Below are 18,133 nucleotides of genomic sequence, written 5' to 3' on the forward strand. Positions count from 1 at the left end.
GGATCATCTTCAGACTGTGCTGACAAAAAGTCATGGATTTTGTGTTGATAGACAAGACCATTTTTGTATTGCGTTGCAACAAGCTTGAGGCATGATGCCAAAATGTGTCTAAGGTTGAATCTCTCCAAAGATTTGACATATTGACACCAAAGTTTGTGTGTACCATTGTAACCTCACAGAATATAGCACATCGATTTGATAGTGGGAACGTGCCTAAGCAGTGTTGCCCAACTTTTTGAGCAAGTGGCAAATAACACTTGGTAGTTGGCAGCTGTGTCATATGACAATAGGCAGATATTAGCACGTGATGGAACAAAGTAAAAGCAAAGCAACCAGGAACTCGTTCATCATCACCTCCTTTACACAGTGCAGCCTCCAGAAGTGCAGCTTAACAGGAGTACACAGGTGAGACTAGATACATCAGTTTTATTTTTTCCACACTTGTATCTGTTTTATAAGTTTTTTTGTGTGTGTGTGTTTTCATCAAAACACTTTCTCTTTTCACTTTCTGTTTTAATTAAGCCATTGCCTGGGTTTATAATTGCAGTGATTTGTAATGATAGTGTGTATTGCCCAAAGCCTCTGATCTTTTTGAGATAACGTCAGATAATATAGATTTTAAATTAAATTATTTCACTTTCTTCTATATTAGCGGTGAAAAGGAGAAACTGTTATTTTGCTTTGTAAACTTCATAAGGCAAAAGTCGTCTTTGACCCTTGCGCCTCGCGTCTCTGCTTTTTCAGCCTCTCACGCCACGGTTTTAAAGTGCTGTTTCAAGTTTAAAAATGTGTCTCGACAGTCTTGTGTTCTTCCGTTTTGTTTGCATATTTAAAGCAGAAAATGCGTTCCGTGTGAATGGCGTTTGAAGTACCTGTTCCGGCCAGTAGGTGGGACTAAGAGCCCGTTTTCAGTAAATCGTTATTAATTCAAAACCCCAAATACTAACCAACACCAACTCTAGCAACTTCCCTGGTTTCTTTACATGGATATGAACATATAAATGGATAGGGTACTATATATAGTTTCACTAAAATTATCTCTTAATATTGTGGCTTATATGTTGGCCAGCTGTCAACATAATGCAATGAGAATATATTATTACAAAATATTGATGTTTGAATGCATGGCAGTAATTATAACCTGTGTTTTGTTCTTGTCAGGCCATGATGTTTGGGAGCTTGCTGTTTGCAGTGTGTTGTAGTGCAGCACTGGCCCATTTCAACACAAATCTAGACCAGCACTGGGAGCTTTGGAAGAAGACACATAACAAGATTTACTCCAGTAAGGTGAGAATATGAATCTCATTAATCTGTCAGATGATCCAAAAGAATGTTCTGTGAGGAATGCAAACTCTATTTCTTCCTTGTTTCTTATCAAACAGGTAATGCTTGATTCATGGGCGTATTTTTTATAGAAATAATAATGTATTCATTTGAAACTGAAAAATTCTGACCAGTGACATCAACAGTTGTATATGTTGCTGTATTAAACTGTGGAATTTATTTTGTTTATATTGACAGGTTGAAGAACTGGGCAGGAGGGAGTTGTGGGAGAGAAACGTTGAACTTATCACCCTTCACAACCTGGAGGCCACTATGGGTCTGCATTCATATGACCTGAGCATGAACCACATGGGTGACATGGTAAGAACATGAATCTAGTGTCCCTTTTTCCCTTTTCCACTGCGTTTCTTTGTCTTTGGTTTGCATGCATGTGCATCCAGTCTGCTTAAAATAAAAAAAATAAATTAAAAAAAATCCTGGTACGCAATACTGCTTTATTTCCTTGTTTCTATTTTTTTTTTGCATGAATCTATTTTGTGTTAGGGAACATTGTTTGTTTTCATCCAATATATTTTTTTTTTACAAAAGCTTCTAGATGTTTAAGTTAATATAGGGTCTAGAAATTGCAAAGCCATAAAGTTTTACACTTTGGCAGAAATCGGCTAAATCAGGTGCAGTGACAATTTCATCTTCTGAAACTCAAATTTTCCTCTTTGTTTTGTTGATACACAGACAACAGAGGAGATTCTGCAATCATTTGCCACAACTCGTGTCCCTCCTGGCTTTAAGACGCAAGCACCAGAATTTGTGGGCTCTCCTGGGGCTTCTGTCCCAGACTCTCTGGACTGGAGAGAGAAGGGATATGTCTCCAGTGTGAAGAACCAGGTATGATTATACCATTTGTTGTTGTTGTTTTTTAAATACAAAAACTGATTTTCTCATTTACATTTTTGACTGAGTAGTTTTTTTTTATTTCTCAGGACAGCTCTTTTTGCTTAATTTGAAAGACCTGAGATAAAAGCATTTTTAAGAATTTCAGGTTCACATTATATTGTAATTATAACTAGCTTGAAGTAAAAAAGTTTAAATATTCCATAGTTCTTGTGTTTCCTTGTTTTAGTAGTTTTATCGTACTTCTCTCTCTGTTGTCAGGGTGCATGTGGTTCGTGTTGGGCGTTCAGCGCTGTTGGGGCTCTTGAAGGTCAGCTGATGAACACCACAGGAAAGCTGGTTGAACTCAGTCCTCAGAATCTGGTGGACTGTTCCTCCAGTTACGGCCCCCAGGGCTGCAATGGTGGTTGGATGAATGATGCCTTCCATTATGTTATTGATAATGGAGGAATAGACTCTGAGTCATCTTACCCTTATGAAGGAGTGGTAAGTTGTTTGTGCATCAAATTGAAGGAGAAACAAGTGATAATTACAAAACATTGTAAAAACAAATTATATTAAAAGTGTCAGGAACTGTCATGAAAGATTGTATACAGAAAGCTGGATTTGTCAGTGCTTCGCTCATTTAAAAAAAAACAACCTTCAACCCATTATTATGAATATAATCTAATAAATAACTGTGTCCTACAGCAAGGGACTTGCAGATATGATCCATCCAAGCATGCAGCAAGCTGCAGCAAGTACTACTCTGTCCGTAAAGGAGATGAGGAGGCCCTGAAGCAGGCTGTTGCCAACATCGGGCCCATTTCAGTGGCCATTGATGCCACCCGCCCTCAGTTTATCATGTACCACAGTGGTGAGTATTTCTTTCTCATCACATTTCAGGCAGGCTGATTACAAAGATTTCAGGTGACAAACTGAAGATCAAAAGAATTTTTATGTTTCATTGGTTGCTATTATAATCTTTTAATCTAATAATATTATAATCTCACATCTGTTCACAGGAGTTTACAATGATCCATCTTGCAGCAAAATAATAAACCATGCTGTGGTGGTTGTGGGATACGGTGCGATTGCTGGACAGGACTTTTGGCTGGTCAAAAACAGGTACAATCAGAATGATTGTTATGAACTGACTGGATCTGATTTTGTTTTTTGAAATATACCCAGTGTAGTCTTTTAAAAAGAGCACATCTATTTCAAACAAAACACTGATGAATAAATGCATATGCTAATTGTTATTTTTGCTTGAACAGTTGGGGTACTGGATTTGGAGATGGTGGCTATATCCGTATGGCCAGAAACCAGAACAACATGTGCGGCATCGCCTCATACGCCTCTTATCCGATTATGTAACTGTAAAACCCATGTTGAAATCTATGAATATAGATAAGAAATATGTAAATTTCTTACCTTTAAATGAGTGTTCTAAATATTTGTTTTTGTTGTCAAATTTCCATTGTCTTTTTAAAAAAATCTAAATGTATTTTAAGAATGTCTTACAGTATAAATATGAAATATTTTCTCTCTTGTAAAGCTTTAAAAGAAAAATTGCTTTCACTCTATTCAGTATATTTACAAATGACTTTGTTTTATTCAGTGCAACATCACAACGAACAGTTTCACATGAGGTATTAAAGGATTTTTCAAGATCAGCACACAATGTCCAGTTATGATTGACATTTAGATTGCTGTGATTTTTACACCTTTGGTTGATTAGCCACATTCATAAGGTAACACAAGGGAGAGAATGGCCTAAAATGACACAGATGTTCACACCAGCAGAAATAGATTTTAAATAAGTGATCGGTAAAAGAAAAAAAGAAAACACTTGCTACCGTTTAAGTCTGCTTTTCTGAACCATTAATAAGTGGATCTCCAGATGCCAAGAATGCATCAAGAAAATTAATTCTGTAAGCCTATGTTATGATCCAACAATCAAGTTTGCTAAAATCATATTTTTATTCGGATGATTCATATGACACGGCTAAAACATAATTGCATCATATTTGTAGATTCAAACATACTTAACATTTATTTTGGTCTCTTTCCTCACTTTTACAAGGTAACACGTTTTTTTTGGCTTTTTTATTTTTGGAGGGATAAGCAATCATAAGATAAGCAAGACCCCTCTCTTGCTCCGATTGTCATTCCCATTTGGTCTTTATATTGATAAATGTTCTGACATTTTACACTCTCTCTCTCTCTCTCTCTCTCTCTCTCTCACTCTCTCACACACACACACACAATGTTCTCTCTGCTTGCAGGTAGGGCTGTGATTTTGTTGTGTTCACGGATTGATTCCAGCACATTTGGCTATAAAACTTAGTAACGCACAGACGCTCCCTGAATGGATGGGATCTTTGGTACAGTTACATCTCAGCTACACGACACATCACACACAGTTGAGGTAGATGAAATTAGAGCTTGTCGGGTAGAACAAAAATGGCCAAACGGGTTCCCCTCAGTGGGACGGCGAAATGGAAATATCACTTAAGATTTACACACTGTACTAACTCTTGCACATTTATCTGAAGAGGTTAAACACTACGAGAATATGGCGTGATTTCTGTTCCTCTCAGTAAGCGTGTGAACAATGCGTCCACTTGGAGGCGCCAAATACTAAATAACGTTAGACGCGTTTGTCTTGATCTGCTAAACGGGACGCTACAGCTCGTCGAGTGATCTCTAACCATCTACCGCTTAAGTTTGCAAATTATTATAACCTAATTACATCTCTGAAAAAAGAGAGGCTAACCACCAGTGCTGCAACAGGGTGACCTGGAGAGTTGAGACGCACACACGCTGACACCCTTTGCCCCTCGCGCAGCACGCTTACAATTGTCTCTCATTAAACTTTAATTCACATCCCCAAACACCCATTCACCACCCACCCCTCCCCTTTCTCACCGTGATTCGGTAATGAATGCCCTAAGCCCATGGGCCTACCGAGTGCTGAGCACCAGCCTCAGCCGCCGAGAGGACACAGATAAAAAGGGCCTCTTTGAAGTCAGCAAAAGTCGATGGCCTCTTTCATGGGCCCTCTTTCAAGTGTGTGCTGTGAAGGGGCCTCAACATGCCCTGCAAAGGTTAAACACAGGGGAACGTGAAAGAGCATTGAAAAAGCTCTCCCTCGACGGCCCACCCCGAGAGACCACGGCACAGCACGTACAATCACATCGTACAGTAAATGTGGACCGCAGTGAGGAGATCACAGTTCAACAGCCTAAATATAGAATCATCTCGACTTCACAGCCACATGTGAGCTGTTTACAACCACGCTGAGTCTCGGTTTGTTCGGTCAGGCTGTGGCCTGAAGGGTCTAGACATGCAGCACATGTGAACGATGAACATGGATGGGTACGCTAGCTTGGCTATCGAAATACTAACACAGCGTTCAAGAGATGAGGACATTCAGGGAGGACAAATATTCATCTTTGGTACTGGGTCTCCTATCATTTTTCACACACAATCAACACTGGTGAAATAAATACTGATGGTAACTAGCAAATAAATAAAATAAATAGCTAGAAGATTGGAAATAAATACATGATTATAAATAGACAAAGTGGTTCTCAGTTCTTGTTCAATTCAAGCTTTTCGTGAGTATTTTTCATCAGGTTCTTTGAGATTTTCCGGTACGAACAGCCATCGGCCAGATTGTGTGCTTGAAATTTTTTACAAAAACAAATGGATTTCTCCATCCTCAGTGTGACATCTAAGAAATCATTTGAAATCAGATGGAAAGTATGCAAGAGCATCCTGGATTCCTCTCCGCAGCCATTCTGTCCGCAGAAACTCACCAATAAGTTAAAAGTCTGTTGCAGAAAGAGTCATGGCTAAGTTCCTCCTCATATTGTCTGAGAGGATTCGACTTCAGTCCTGTGCTGAGACTGTAGTTGTCCCACAGCGGATGCCTTTTTTGGACTATGAGGCCTGGCTTTTTGTAACGAAGGTGTATAAAAAGAAAACAAGCTCTCAAATATGTTCATATTTTGGTTTCAGCTTCTTTATCCAGTAGTTTTTCCCTTTAAAACAATCTCCGAAAGATTCATTTGCATCCTTTTTTTTTTTTTCTTTGGTCATTAAGTTTCCATTTGTTGCAAAATCATCTCTCTTTCTTTCGAGAACTCTAAAAATATCATTTTCACTCTCATGATCAACAAAGAAAAACCAGAAACATTTGCACTGATTTTAGCCGCTGTAACGAATTACAAAATTAATAGATTCAATATCTATTCAGTAGCGTTTCATAACCCTCAATATGTTGATCTGTGAGTGATTTCATAAACCCTGATGTGTCGGGCCAATCCTTTGAGATTAAATCTAAAATAATCAATGCTAAAACTACAATCAAATCCTGTCTCATCTAGACATTGCGAACTTCATCTTTGGTTTCATATGCTGTTGATTTGTATACAAAAACACCCTTGATTCAAAATCTCACACTCCAGGAGCTACAGGTAAACCTGTGCTGTGCAGATCGTAAAACGGCTCGTTTTCCCATCATGCCGTGGAGCAGGTCACTGCTGGAGACGCAGTGCTGGACCCCGACGAGCCAGTGGAGGATGGGCGGCCCTCTTCGGTCCAGCGGTTGAGGTTTCTGCGGCGAGCATTCATGAAGAAGTTGCTTACTGTGGAAAGCTCAAGGCCAAGCTGCTGAGAAATGTTGATCTGCAGGTCTTTGGTCGGTCGGTGGTTCTCTCTGAAAATGGCCATAAGAGTGCGACGCTGCAGGTCTGTGAAGACTAGCCGGGTACGCTTGGGCCCCTGGTTGCGCTCTAGCTTGGATTGCTCCTGCTCCTTACGCTTACAAGCTGAAAAAGACACACAGAGAAAAAAACATTTGTCTACAAACAAGACCTAAATACCTTAATTGGTCTTTCCATTATTATCAGCAATTTATCTTTGTTGTTTAATAGGCTCCACACTTAATTGCAGAAAAAATAAATATTGTTTGATAAAGGTCTATTCAGTGTAGATTTTTAAAGTATGACTTGCATCATTAACAATAATATCATTTAAAAAGTTTCAAACTATAAACAGCAGGAAAAAAATTAAGACAGTTTCATAAAGGAAATTATGGTTAAAGGCTGAAATATTTTCAGATTTTTAAGATCTTAACATTTTTAAATGCTAACCACTGAATCTGAAGTTGACGTAGTTTAAGGGATAATAATGAAGTCCTTTGCTTTTGTACAAAAATCTGAAAATTACAGCCGAAAGCTAAAATGTTGCAACATTGCATCTGAAGTGCAACTAGTTTGAAAGTACTTTAACTTAAGCAAAAAATATGTAAATAATCAGGTAAATACAGTCAAAAGCTAAAAAGAGAAAGATCTCACCATTTTAAAATGTTAAACATTGCATCTAAAATGCAACTAGTTTGTGAGATAATGAATAAGTCCTTAAAATATGAAACAGATCAGGAAATGATTATCAAAATTATGATAAAAAAAATAAAACATTGCATGTAAAATAAAACTGAGCAGTCCTGTGCAGTAGAAAAAGATGCAATAGATCAGTTAGAACCAATGTTGTCAATACTTTGCATTATTTTTTACAGTATTTATCATACATCGCTATTAATGTTATATAATATACGGCTTAATTAAATACTGCACTGGGTGTTGACCAGACTATTGCCAGAAAACCAGAGAGAGTCTCTATCAGACAACTGCCAACTTGATAGATAGATAAATGTACTTTATTGATCCCCGAGTGGAAATTCAGGATAAGGGAGATTAAGTGATAAAGAGAAAGACTGTAAACGTGCTGAGCAATAATGATCTATATCAAATACAACAAACCAGAAGAAACAAAACGTTAAGTCTGTTGTCCTTAAAATGCTTAATGTCTGTATCATATTCAAACTCCTGATTCTCTCGATAGGGCCCACTTGCTTTCGCCAATACAATGGCGACCATTAACTAAATGCTTCCTGATGTTGTAATCATGTGTAAAAGGTAGGAATTACCATGCTATAAATCCTGCGCTCCGCACCACACTCCCAGACATAAACATCCCCCCACAAAGTTCTTACGATCGTGGGAGCAGGCCCTAATCATGATGTATACCACTTGTCTCATGTAGCTGAAACGTGATCGAAAGCCTTTTTCATAAACCACCCCCACCTCCCAATTCCCCCTGCCTACTCCACCCCCTGCTGATTTTTTTTTTTTCGGCCAGGGGCTGATAGAAATTATTGATTAAATCTGTGCTGCTCAGACTCCCCGACCTATAGAGGAGCTTTAACCCCTTTAGTGCTGGATGAAAAGGGGAACTTCTGCGTGCCAAACCACATTTATGGTCAATCTCTGCAGGGTGGCAGAGATCTCAACTTAACTATGCAATTTTTATAAAAAATAATTTGGGGCTGAAAATGTAAAAGTAGCAGCATCAGTGAAAAAGCCTCTGCTATTTAAGCTGATTTTATCTCTGTGATTCCTTAAGACAAGAGCTTTAGGCTTCAGTACTTGTGTGTGAAATCCCAATGCTGTCCGAATGCTGAGCTTTAGAGTAATGATCTCTACCCTGCCCTGTGACTGAATTTCTCTCTGTTCATCTCTCTCCCAATCAAAGCTCAGCCAGTTTGTGAAAACACACAGACACAACCAACAGAAGACATCCACACAAAAGACCTCAGGAAATACTGTGTGAGAGAAAGAGAGAAACAATCCAGGGTATCTAGGAAAACCAGGATACAAATTTTAGTTTGTACAAAAAAATGCAGTGTGATCTCAGTGTCATAATTTTTCCTCCTAATAACGATAGTGAGTATCTAAAAAGTGCTGATGGATTTTTAAAGGATGGGTTTTTGTAGGATAAATGCTTGTTAAAAATCACTGCATTAAGCTGAATCATCATTAAACGTGTCGGTAAGTTGAACTCCTGCTGTCTCCGAGAGAGGAGGCGTGTAGCCGCATGCATTCTTATGTTTGCTCATGCCGTCTTATTCACAGGAGGTGTGTGCTGGAGCCTTCTGCATTGCTTTCCCAAGGAAATCAATACTAGCTAGTAATTAAACAAAGGGCATGGTGAGAAAAGTCAACACTCATGGAAAGTGGGTTATATAGGGAAATACGGAGGTGTCCACTTATGCTTTTGTGCACAGAAGCTGTGAAAAAAGCCTTCAGAAAAATCCATCAGATTGTAACTGGCCAACAGAAAATTTACGGTCAATATCAATTAAAATGTATGAAAAATACTCCAACTAATAATCCAAGCCTAAATTATGCATTATGCATATATATATATATAGAAAAAGGTCATAAATAAACAGGCCTTACGTTATCACAGCACCGCTCATCATCCTAAATGAATATTTACTACCAATCAACATTTCCAGAATGGCATGTTTAGCGACTACCACAGAAAACAACAGCAGGACATGGTACCACTCAGGCCAACAGGGCATTGATTGATTCCATGTATTTGGTTGCATGGAACACCCCTACGACTGAGGGCACAGTGGTCACCAATCAATATCTGTAGGGGTAATGCAAGCAGAATAATTCATTCTGAAGCGTATTTCATGCTTAAGTGACTGATCACTTGGGATTCGGAAAGATTTCGGGAGAATCTGCGTGTCTGTGTTTGTCTCCCACCCCACAATCCTCAGTGGCTGCTGCAGCACGTCAGCCGACATTTTGAAAACCGCCCCATCCCTGCATCAATACCCCCCCACCTTCGTCCATTCTCATGTTACTGTTTTTCTCTGGATCTCTTTGTGTGCTTTGGACAACAGTTAATATTTCAGCCTCTTTAATGTCAAAACATTGTAACACGGCAAGATTCACTGGATTTTAATACACACAATGTTCCTTTTGCATTATTAAAACATTTAAGTGCCAATATTTTACTTTACGTTAAGCAATTGTTGGCCAAAGGCACTGTTGTATCTGTGGTACTTTTAATGTATTTTGACTGAATAAATTTAATTGAAATTTTTCTTTGTTGTTAATCATATGTACAACTTGCCACTGTTTTTAACAATACTTGTCCAGATTTACTACTTATTTTGGGTATATGTTCTATTTCACAACAACAATCCATTTCAAATTCAACTAAACAAGCACAAGCTTTTTACCTTCCAGACGTAACGAGGCCATCCTCTGAAACTCTGGCTCCTGCAGCCAGTGGGACATTCTCTTGAAGGTTTCGCGGCCAGACTTGAGTTTCCCCCAAGGTTTGGGGTTCCTAAGCAGGTCTGACAGAGTGCCCTGAGACCTGCACAGAACTCGCTCTGCAAAAATGGCCTGTGGGATGCTGTACCTCTTCAGTTCAGTGATGATTCTCTGAGCCACATCTTTGGTGTTGATCTCTTCCCCTCCACCGCCATTCTGCGAGCTGGCCAGCATGCCCTCCCTCCCCAAGCTGGAGCTGGACGAGGAAGGGGAAGAAGAGGGGAGATCCCCGAGTTTGGAAGCCTGTTGGCTCTGGAGGTGGTGCTGATAACTTTGGTTGTATATATGGGGGTGGTAGGTGGAAGTGAGCTGATGGGCATCCATTTTGTTTAGCTGGTGGCTGACCCCATGCTCACCCCCCAGAGAGGGCGGTGACATCTCTCTTCCGAAGTCTGGTGGTGTTCGACAGATGTTACCCCCATTGTTGCCCATATGGACCTCATGGCCACCTGGAAGCATCTGGCTACTGTGTCCATTCTGACTTCCCAAGCTGCCATAGCCATGCATGGCGGTCTCCAGGCCTGCACTGCCTAACGGTGGAGACAGACCCTGTCCCAAACCAAAATCCTTTCCGTACGGGGTATAGTAGTTTCCTCCTAGGCCTCGATCTTCACGCATGAGAGTGAAGCTGCCAATGACGTTGCTCACAGGTAGGCAGGGATGGTGATGATGAGGGTGGAATTTGTCATCAAAGGGCTGGAGGGGTGTGAGTGTGGTGTAGGTGCTTCCACAGCTGGTTGGTGGGTCCCTGCTGTACCCGAGAGTTGCCATGCTGTGGTCATACGCGGGGCTCTGGTGGTCAGACTCCAGGCCCATGGCGGGACCTCCCAGAGAGGGACGAGGGAAAGCAGCCGTGAGATCCCGAGAGTGCAGCATGGCTCTGCTGTCCTGACTGTGTGCCAGCTCTACGTGGCAGTGCACAGACATCTCACCCATATTACCATCCATATCTGTACCTTCCTTGCTTCACTTCTTTAAATTCCAGCAGTGTTTTCTAGCCTTCTAGAGTGTGGTTTCTGTAATATGATCTAAAAACAGTTCCTGGTGCTGTTTATATGTCAAAATCTGATTTCAGTGTACTCTCAGAGACATTTCATCACAGTGAAACCATCTTGGGTCATGCAAGCAAATTCTGTGTTCCATAAATGCTTCTGAATTCATCAATGTGAGTCCTGCTATTGCCTTGTTGACCAAAACTGAAAAAGAGACAGGAGGACCATGATCACTGATTTGTTAATGATGACTAATTCAGCTTTATAGATTAGTCGCATATATACTAGTTGAACCACCATGATGATTAATTCCGTTACAAGCAACTTTTTTTGTTTTGTTTATTAATAGCAACCTTATTATTATTATTTTTTTTTTAATAAAATTAATTACATAGATTAACTTTAACAATCATATCGAGGTTTAAAAACAGGTTGAGAAGAATTAAGAAAGAATTGCTTACCTCGCAACGTAGCTTATCCGACAGGATGGAGAAAAGCGAAACAGCCTCTCCAAAACACAATCCAAAACCTATAATTGGTTATTCTATACACCTGCAGAAACCCCGAGTTTACCATCACACAACAGTCGGTTTTACGTAACAACGACTTTTGTGTGTCATCAGCACATTTCGGTGTTCAAAAAAAGAGAGAGGAAAAAAAGAAAAAGAAAAAAAGCAACGGTCCGGTCCTTCACTCCTGTTATCCGCTAGATTCTCGCTGGACCACGACTGTCGAAGATGCAACACAAATGACGCGTAAGGCCGTACGATTTTATCCGATGTCCGGACTTGACTATGCTGCAAGCAACCGTGTCAAAACTGAGCGCCGATGTATGTCTAAGCATCGCGCTCCGTCGCTGTCATTATCTCTGTGGTTTTGCCCTTCTGTATCCTCATCGATCTCGTCCCCAACTCTTTCTCTCCTCTCTGTCTCTTCCCCAGCCCCCCTGCTCAGTACGTCACACTCTTAAAATCTGACAGATGTGGGGTGAATTTACAACCCTCGTTAACTCCTTCCCTCCTGTGGACCTCAAGGAGCCATTGTCCTAGGTGGGGCTCGTGACAGTGTTCAAATTATAGAGTTTCAGAAAAGGTGACTTGAAAAAATATATATATATAATTCAATAAGAACATTTTCACGGCGCAATCTTCTGTTGAGGTTCTCGCGCAACCCAAGTTGTCTTTTGATGCCCTAATCACAGTTAACGTTAGCTAACCAAATAACGGTAGCCTATCTAAAAGAGTTTGTAAACAAAAGACAATTACTTTGTCATATATGCTGCTTGTAATATATAAATCTTTAAATAAAGTAATGAATAATGATAGACATCTGTTTTTTAGTTTTCGGTCCCTTAAGGATTTTAACGAAAAGTGTTCAGCGTTGCTATGGTTACCTCCTTAAGCCAACGCGATTTTTCATTTGTTAGCTAAAATTGAAAACGCGCAGCAATAGCCTATTTTGAGTCTAAGTATAAAATGTGATGTTGATGTAATTTTTATTTATTAAGTTCAATCTACAGCTCTTCAAAAATTGTGTTAGGCCATATTTTTGTTGATAATAAATTATGAATGTGGAAGTTTTTTAAATGTAGGCCTATGGAAAAACAACAACAACTGTGTAATCCAATTAGAAGGCCAAAGCGTTTATGTAGCTACTATTACAGTTTTATTTTCTCAAGCTAAGGGCAATTAACTGAAGCAACAAAGCGTAGTGACAGAGAGCTGTTCTTATCAGCTGTCAGCTTTCAGAGGACAGTTAACAAAAAGAGTTTGCTCCTCAATCACAGAAGTGCTAAACAAGATCAATGCACTTGATCTATCCAGTGCGCGCGCACCTATGACCCTCTTTCTAAGAGCACAAGCGACCTTTCCTAAAGAGTGCTATCTAATAATCAACAAAATTACACTTCTGTCATGTTCCCGTTAAAAAAGGCATGCGTCGCGAGTATGTGTGCGTCGGAGAGTGAGAGCGAGCGAGAGAGAGAGAGAGAGAGAGAGAGAGGTGGGAGTTGATGCGGGTAGGTGTTTGAAACTTGGAATAATAATCATATCTGACTGTCAGTTTAATTTTTAGAGATGAGCAATTCTAGCGCTTGAAAAATTTTCCAGTGCGATGTGGGACTGCTGTCTTCCCGCAGCAGATGCTGCACTATCGATCCGCGCCGAGCAGGGCCGAGGGAGGGAGGGGTGCGTGTGTGTGTGTGAGCGTGTGCGTGCGGAGAGTCTGTGGCTGGAGGTAAAATGGTCAGCTCTTACCGCAAAAAAAAAAGGGGTCTGTTTGAGGGTCGAGGTGAAAGTTCACTCACTGCGGCTGGAGAGCTCGATAGACGATAGAACACTCGAATAAGAACAATCCGATTCAGAGTGCATTGATAACCCTTTACACCCTTTAGAATTTTAAATTCTTATAAATAAAACACAATAATTTTCCTTTAACCTTTTAATACTTTTCTTGTGCATTTTAAAGCCATCTAGAAAATACAGAATAGCATGTGGATTGAATGGGAATTTGTGTGTCGGTAAATTCAGGTGAATTCAGAAAAATATTTTAAAATAGCCTATAATATAGATAAACAACAGTAATGATCAGTATGGATGGCTGTGTAACAATTACTTCTCGTTTCTGACATGCATTTATTTTATTTTTCACGGTGCATCAGGATGGTTTATTATTAATATTATTGTTATCTCAAAATAATTCCATATACCACTCTTGAGATTTCTGCACGAATTAGAGAGAGGTTATCTGAGAGCTACAAGTTCGGCACCATGTAAGGCATTGCAGAATATTATTCACCAATTCTCCTTTTCTATCTGGGACACGTATCAATGATCAAACATTGTTCAAAACAAACCGTGGAAATCAAAACAGCGGCCAGCGAGTTAGTAAATTATTTATACCTGTCTATAGAGTTCTTTGAGCCTTTGGTCGAGCCACATCCTCCTCCCGAGTGGAGTAGAGGCCTGCAGGTTAACACGTAGGCCTACGTGAGACTAAACGAGCAGAGCTAAGCAGACAGATAAGAACAGTGTGTGTTCTTTGAAAGTTATTGAAGAGTTTAACTCTTTCACATCATAATGTTACTATCTTGTCTTTGAGACCGTATAGAGACGGTGTTAAATAGCTCATATCACTCAGCACATAACAATTAAATGTAGCCTATTTTATGCAGTGGCCTAAATGCGTAAAACTGAATAAAGGAAATTATGGATATGGGGACAGAACCTCATATTTTGCAGAAAGACATTTCTACTTCTACTAAAAAAAGCAGCTTTCTAGTTTAAACTGGGCGCGCAAAGATTACAGATTACTCTGTATATAAAATATGTTTCTGGTAGCATATTTACGGAATAACTTCACAATTCAATGCAATTCAAAAGTAATTTGCATTACACATTTGTTTTCCCTTGGTATTACCGGCCTTCTGATAAATCTCAAAGACATACATTTTATTGATCAGATTTGGAAACAGTCTTGTTTGTGTGGTTTCTTGAAACCTTTGTGTCAGAATAAGCATTTATGTGCATTTATTTTGTCAGGACATATAAAGCGAAAAACATTTCTGATGAAACACTGTAGGTTTCATACAGCCCAATACTATTTATAGAAACATCTAATAGAAAATTAATAGAAGCATAATCACTGTTTGTACTTGTAGCCTCATAAGAGTTACGATGGAATTATTATTATTTTAAAATAATATTGTTTTAAAAAATGACTTGTGCAGTAGTAGCCTATAATTTCCTAAATCTAACTGTTAATGTTTATCACTGTTTATCTGTTTGTCTTTTGACTGTAGCTATTTAGCCTAACAAAATATTACAATTAAAGACTTTATAAGAAACCATAAGCAATATAACAAAATAGGAAAAAAAAAACTAACGCAAATCTGCTAATGCAATGAAAAAAGAAATTGTGCTGCAAGCTTAAACTGTAATACGAACATTTTACTACTGTTCACCTACAATTGTCACTTATTCCTTTCAGATTTAACAAATTTACAAAAGTAGGTCATTAAAACTGCGATTATTTAGGCTACATTATTATATTCATACGTATACATGCTTTTTTGTCTTAGGTTTTATTGTTAATGTTTTATATCGGTCTTAATAATTTGGCTTCGTTAACAAGTGTCTAAAAGCACAAAAAGAAATGAATTAAAAATGATACGTAGGCTACTACTAACTAAAACGTGCATTCAAATGCGAAATATAAAAGGGCTAGAATAAATTAATTTCGTCCAAAAATAATAGTACGCATGGTGAATAATAAAAAGAAATCGATCGGTGAAAAAGTCAATAACTCCATTAACATGCCCGAACCTCACGGAGAGCAGGCCCATGAAACATCACATGAAATTAAAACTTTGCGCGCCTGACTCTAACTTTACAATTATACAAATGTTAAACGGAGGAATAACAATTAAAAAAGTTTAAAAATACAGGCATCTATGCATGCTCTATAGGCTATAAATATAAACAAAAAATATATATATTTAAACATTTAACATTCTGAGGTAGGTATTTTAACTGACTGCATCAGAAAAAGAGGAATTCATTCATAAACCTCAGTGTGTTTATGAACCTCAAGGTACATTTAACATTATTTACGTTGTAGCGTTTATACTCGGGTTGAAGGGTAAAGCATAGATTTTAACATAAAAAAGAAAGAAAAAACAGAGAATAATAATAATACAATTATAATAAGTTCATGTAAAATAGGCTATACATTACACACGATCTAATGTCTAAGAGCATCTTCATACAGTACAGCTGTTTGCACTGGCTTTAATGTTTGGTTAAAAAATACTTAAAAAAAAAAATAATTATTTTCATTTAGGCCATATCACGAAATGCTTTTTTCCCCGCACCGCATCAGGAGGTTGAATAATTCAAAATAATTTACAATTACATAAAATATACAAATCTATCACAGGCTTAACCACGGGCCTACATATAGGTAGCCTATTTTATTTGTCTCAAGGTATTTAATATAAAGGTTTTATTAAAACGTTTTTCAGACAAACCCTGAGCGAGATTTATCATTTTCACAAATATGAACACTGTATTAGGGGAGTCTGCTAAATTACTGTGAAGGTCATGCTCATATTCAGCTTTCAGTAACGTTTCACTAGTCACATTCACAAACGTAACCACAATGTTAAAGGATAATATTTTCTATGATTTTACGATTTAACCTCTGAGCCACAGCAAGTGTTCAGCAGCATTCAAATGGGCGCGCGCCCGTGTATTTGGTTCTGTTTATCGATTGGGAAACGTGGGAGTGCTGCCAACATGCAGGATGGCAATCTATTATTACCATTGTGAATTATTAGCAATCGGAGTCTAACAACCGGCCACATATATAGAGTACAGCATGTTTAATATATATTGCTAAACGAATTCTAACGTTTTACATGCTTCTGCATAGCGTTTAAATTCGACTGAACACGATTAAATTACGCAGTAAAACAAATACAGCATTTTAGTCTTCAGCTCAAATTTGAACGACATAATCGTCAATGAAACAAGATGATGCAATTCAAATGAATCCGTTTGGAATTAAAGCACTGTTGAATCATATTTAACAACATTCAAATTAAGTCCTAAAATTATAATAATAAAATTGCATTAGATTTTTGTCACTAAAATAAATTAAGAAACAAGGCCTTCTCCAAATCAAAACTATAGCAGCATTAAATAGAGTTCCAATTGCCAATGTTAAAAAATCCTCAGCCTAACAATGGGCTACTAAACATACAAACACTTTGCCATGATTCTACCTACATTTCCATTGCACATTCATTGCACAAAATAACAACAGCAACAGCAGAGCACTTCAAACACCCGCATGCATTGCACAATATAAATACAAGTCTGCAAACACTACAATCTGCTTTTTTGTCCATGTAGAACTCAGCTTGTGAGTGTGAAGTGAACCCTCACATTGTTTATGTTTATAAGAGCGTGTGTTCTGCATCCCGTCTAATAGATGCTCTGTGGGTGGGTGGAGGGTCTGAGATTGCCTCGCAGTCGGTTAGCATCCTTTTTCCCTGCCCCTCTCTTCCATTTTTGTCATCTTCCCCTCTCTCTTCTTCACTCCTCTATGCGGGAGCTAGCATCCACATCCTCCATATCATCTTCAGTTTTATCATAAGACAATGTTCTCCTGTCCCTAGAAATTTCCCATTTTGTGAGTCACCTCTGTGTCCTGCATCCATCTATTTCCCCACAATTTTTTCCTGTATCCATTTTGCTTTCCTGCCCGACGATGTGGCATCTTCCCTGTCTCAGTGTGTGTGTGGCTAGATGCGGTTTCTGTTCCTGCTCTTTTTAATCAGCATGTTAATAAGAAAGGTAACTAATCAATAAATTCAATGGCCTGGCGATTGATACCATCTCAGCCTCCCTCCCCTCTCTCTTTAACGCACACACACACGTACACACACACTATGAGCACAAAAGCTAAATAGTAAACAGAAATATATATAATATATTATATAACAACACTGAGAGACTGAATTATTTTCATTTAAGTTGGATTATTCAACAGTGATCTGTCTGATACTGGTATATTCAAGGAATCTGAAGTGTGGAGTAGATTTGAAATGGATATTTCAGATGGAATTTAAGCATTTGCTTTATTAAATTTGTGGGATCCGCAAACACAAAGAAGGGATGATTTTTTCCAACATCAACGCCAAGAGTAAAAATATCTCTTAGTAAGTATGTGTGTTCTTCACCCCAGGGTAAGGTCTTCTTCTACAAATGGCCAAATCCA

General features: G+C 38.6%; 2 protein-coding genes across 2 annotated transcripts; one reads left to right on the plus strand and one right to left on the minus strand.

Moving 5' to 3' along the window:
• Positions 1 to 270: 270 nt before the first annotated feature.
• LOC132158557 (cathepsin S-like) lies at positions 271 to 3,838 on the plus strand. The gene is made up of 8 exons (XM_059568005.1): positions 271 to 405; positions 1,162 to 1,287; positions 1,522 to 1,644; positions 2,017 to 2,169; positions 2,437 to 2,661; positions 2,866 to 3,031; positions 3,180 to 3,282; positions 3,432 to 3,838. Exons 2-8 carry the CDS (start codon positions 1,165 to 1,167, stop codon positions 3,529 to 3,531), a joined length of 993 nt encoding a protein of 330 aa, XP_059423988.1. The 5' UTR covers positions 271 to 405; positions 1,162 to 1,164; the 3' UTR covers positions 3,532 to 3,838.
• A 1,094-nt stretch (positions 3,839 to 4,932) lies between these two features.
• Positions 4,933 to 13,553, minus strand: LOC132158562 (hepatocyte nuclear factor 6-like). The gene is made up of 3 exons (XM_059568008.1): positions 11,815 to 13,553; positions 10,265 to 11,557; positions 4,933 to 6,992 (listed from the first exon to the last, which is right to left on the minus strand). Exons 2-3 carry the CDS (start codon positions 11,307 to 11,309, stop codon positions 6,682 to 6,684), a joined length of 1,356 nt encoding a protein of 451 aa, XP_059423991.1. The 5' UTR covers positions 11,310 to 11,557; positions 11,815 to 13,553; the 3' UTR covers positions 4,933 to 6,681.
• Positions 13,554 to 18,133: the final 4,580 nt, after the last annotated feature.

Source organism: Carassius carassius, chromosome 15 (assembly GCF_963082965.1).
Source record: "Carassius carassius chromosome 15, fCarCar2.1, whole genome shotgun sequence".
In the NCBI taxonomy this organism is placed as follows: Eukaryota; Metazoa; Chordata; class Actinopteri; order Cypriniformes; family Cyprinidae; genus Carassius; species Carassius carassius.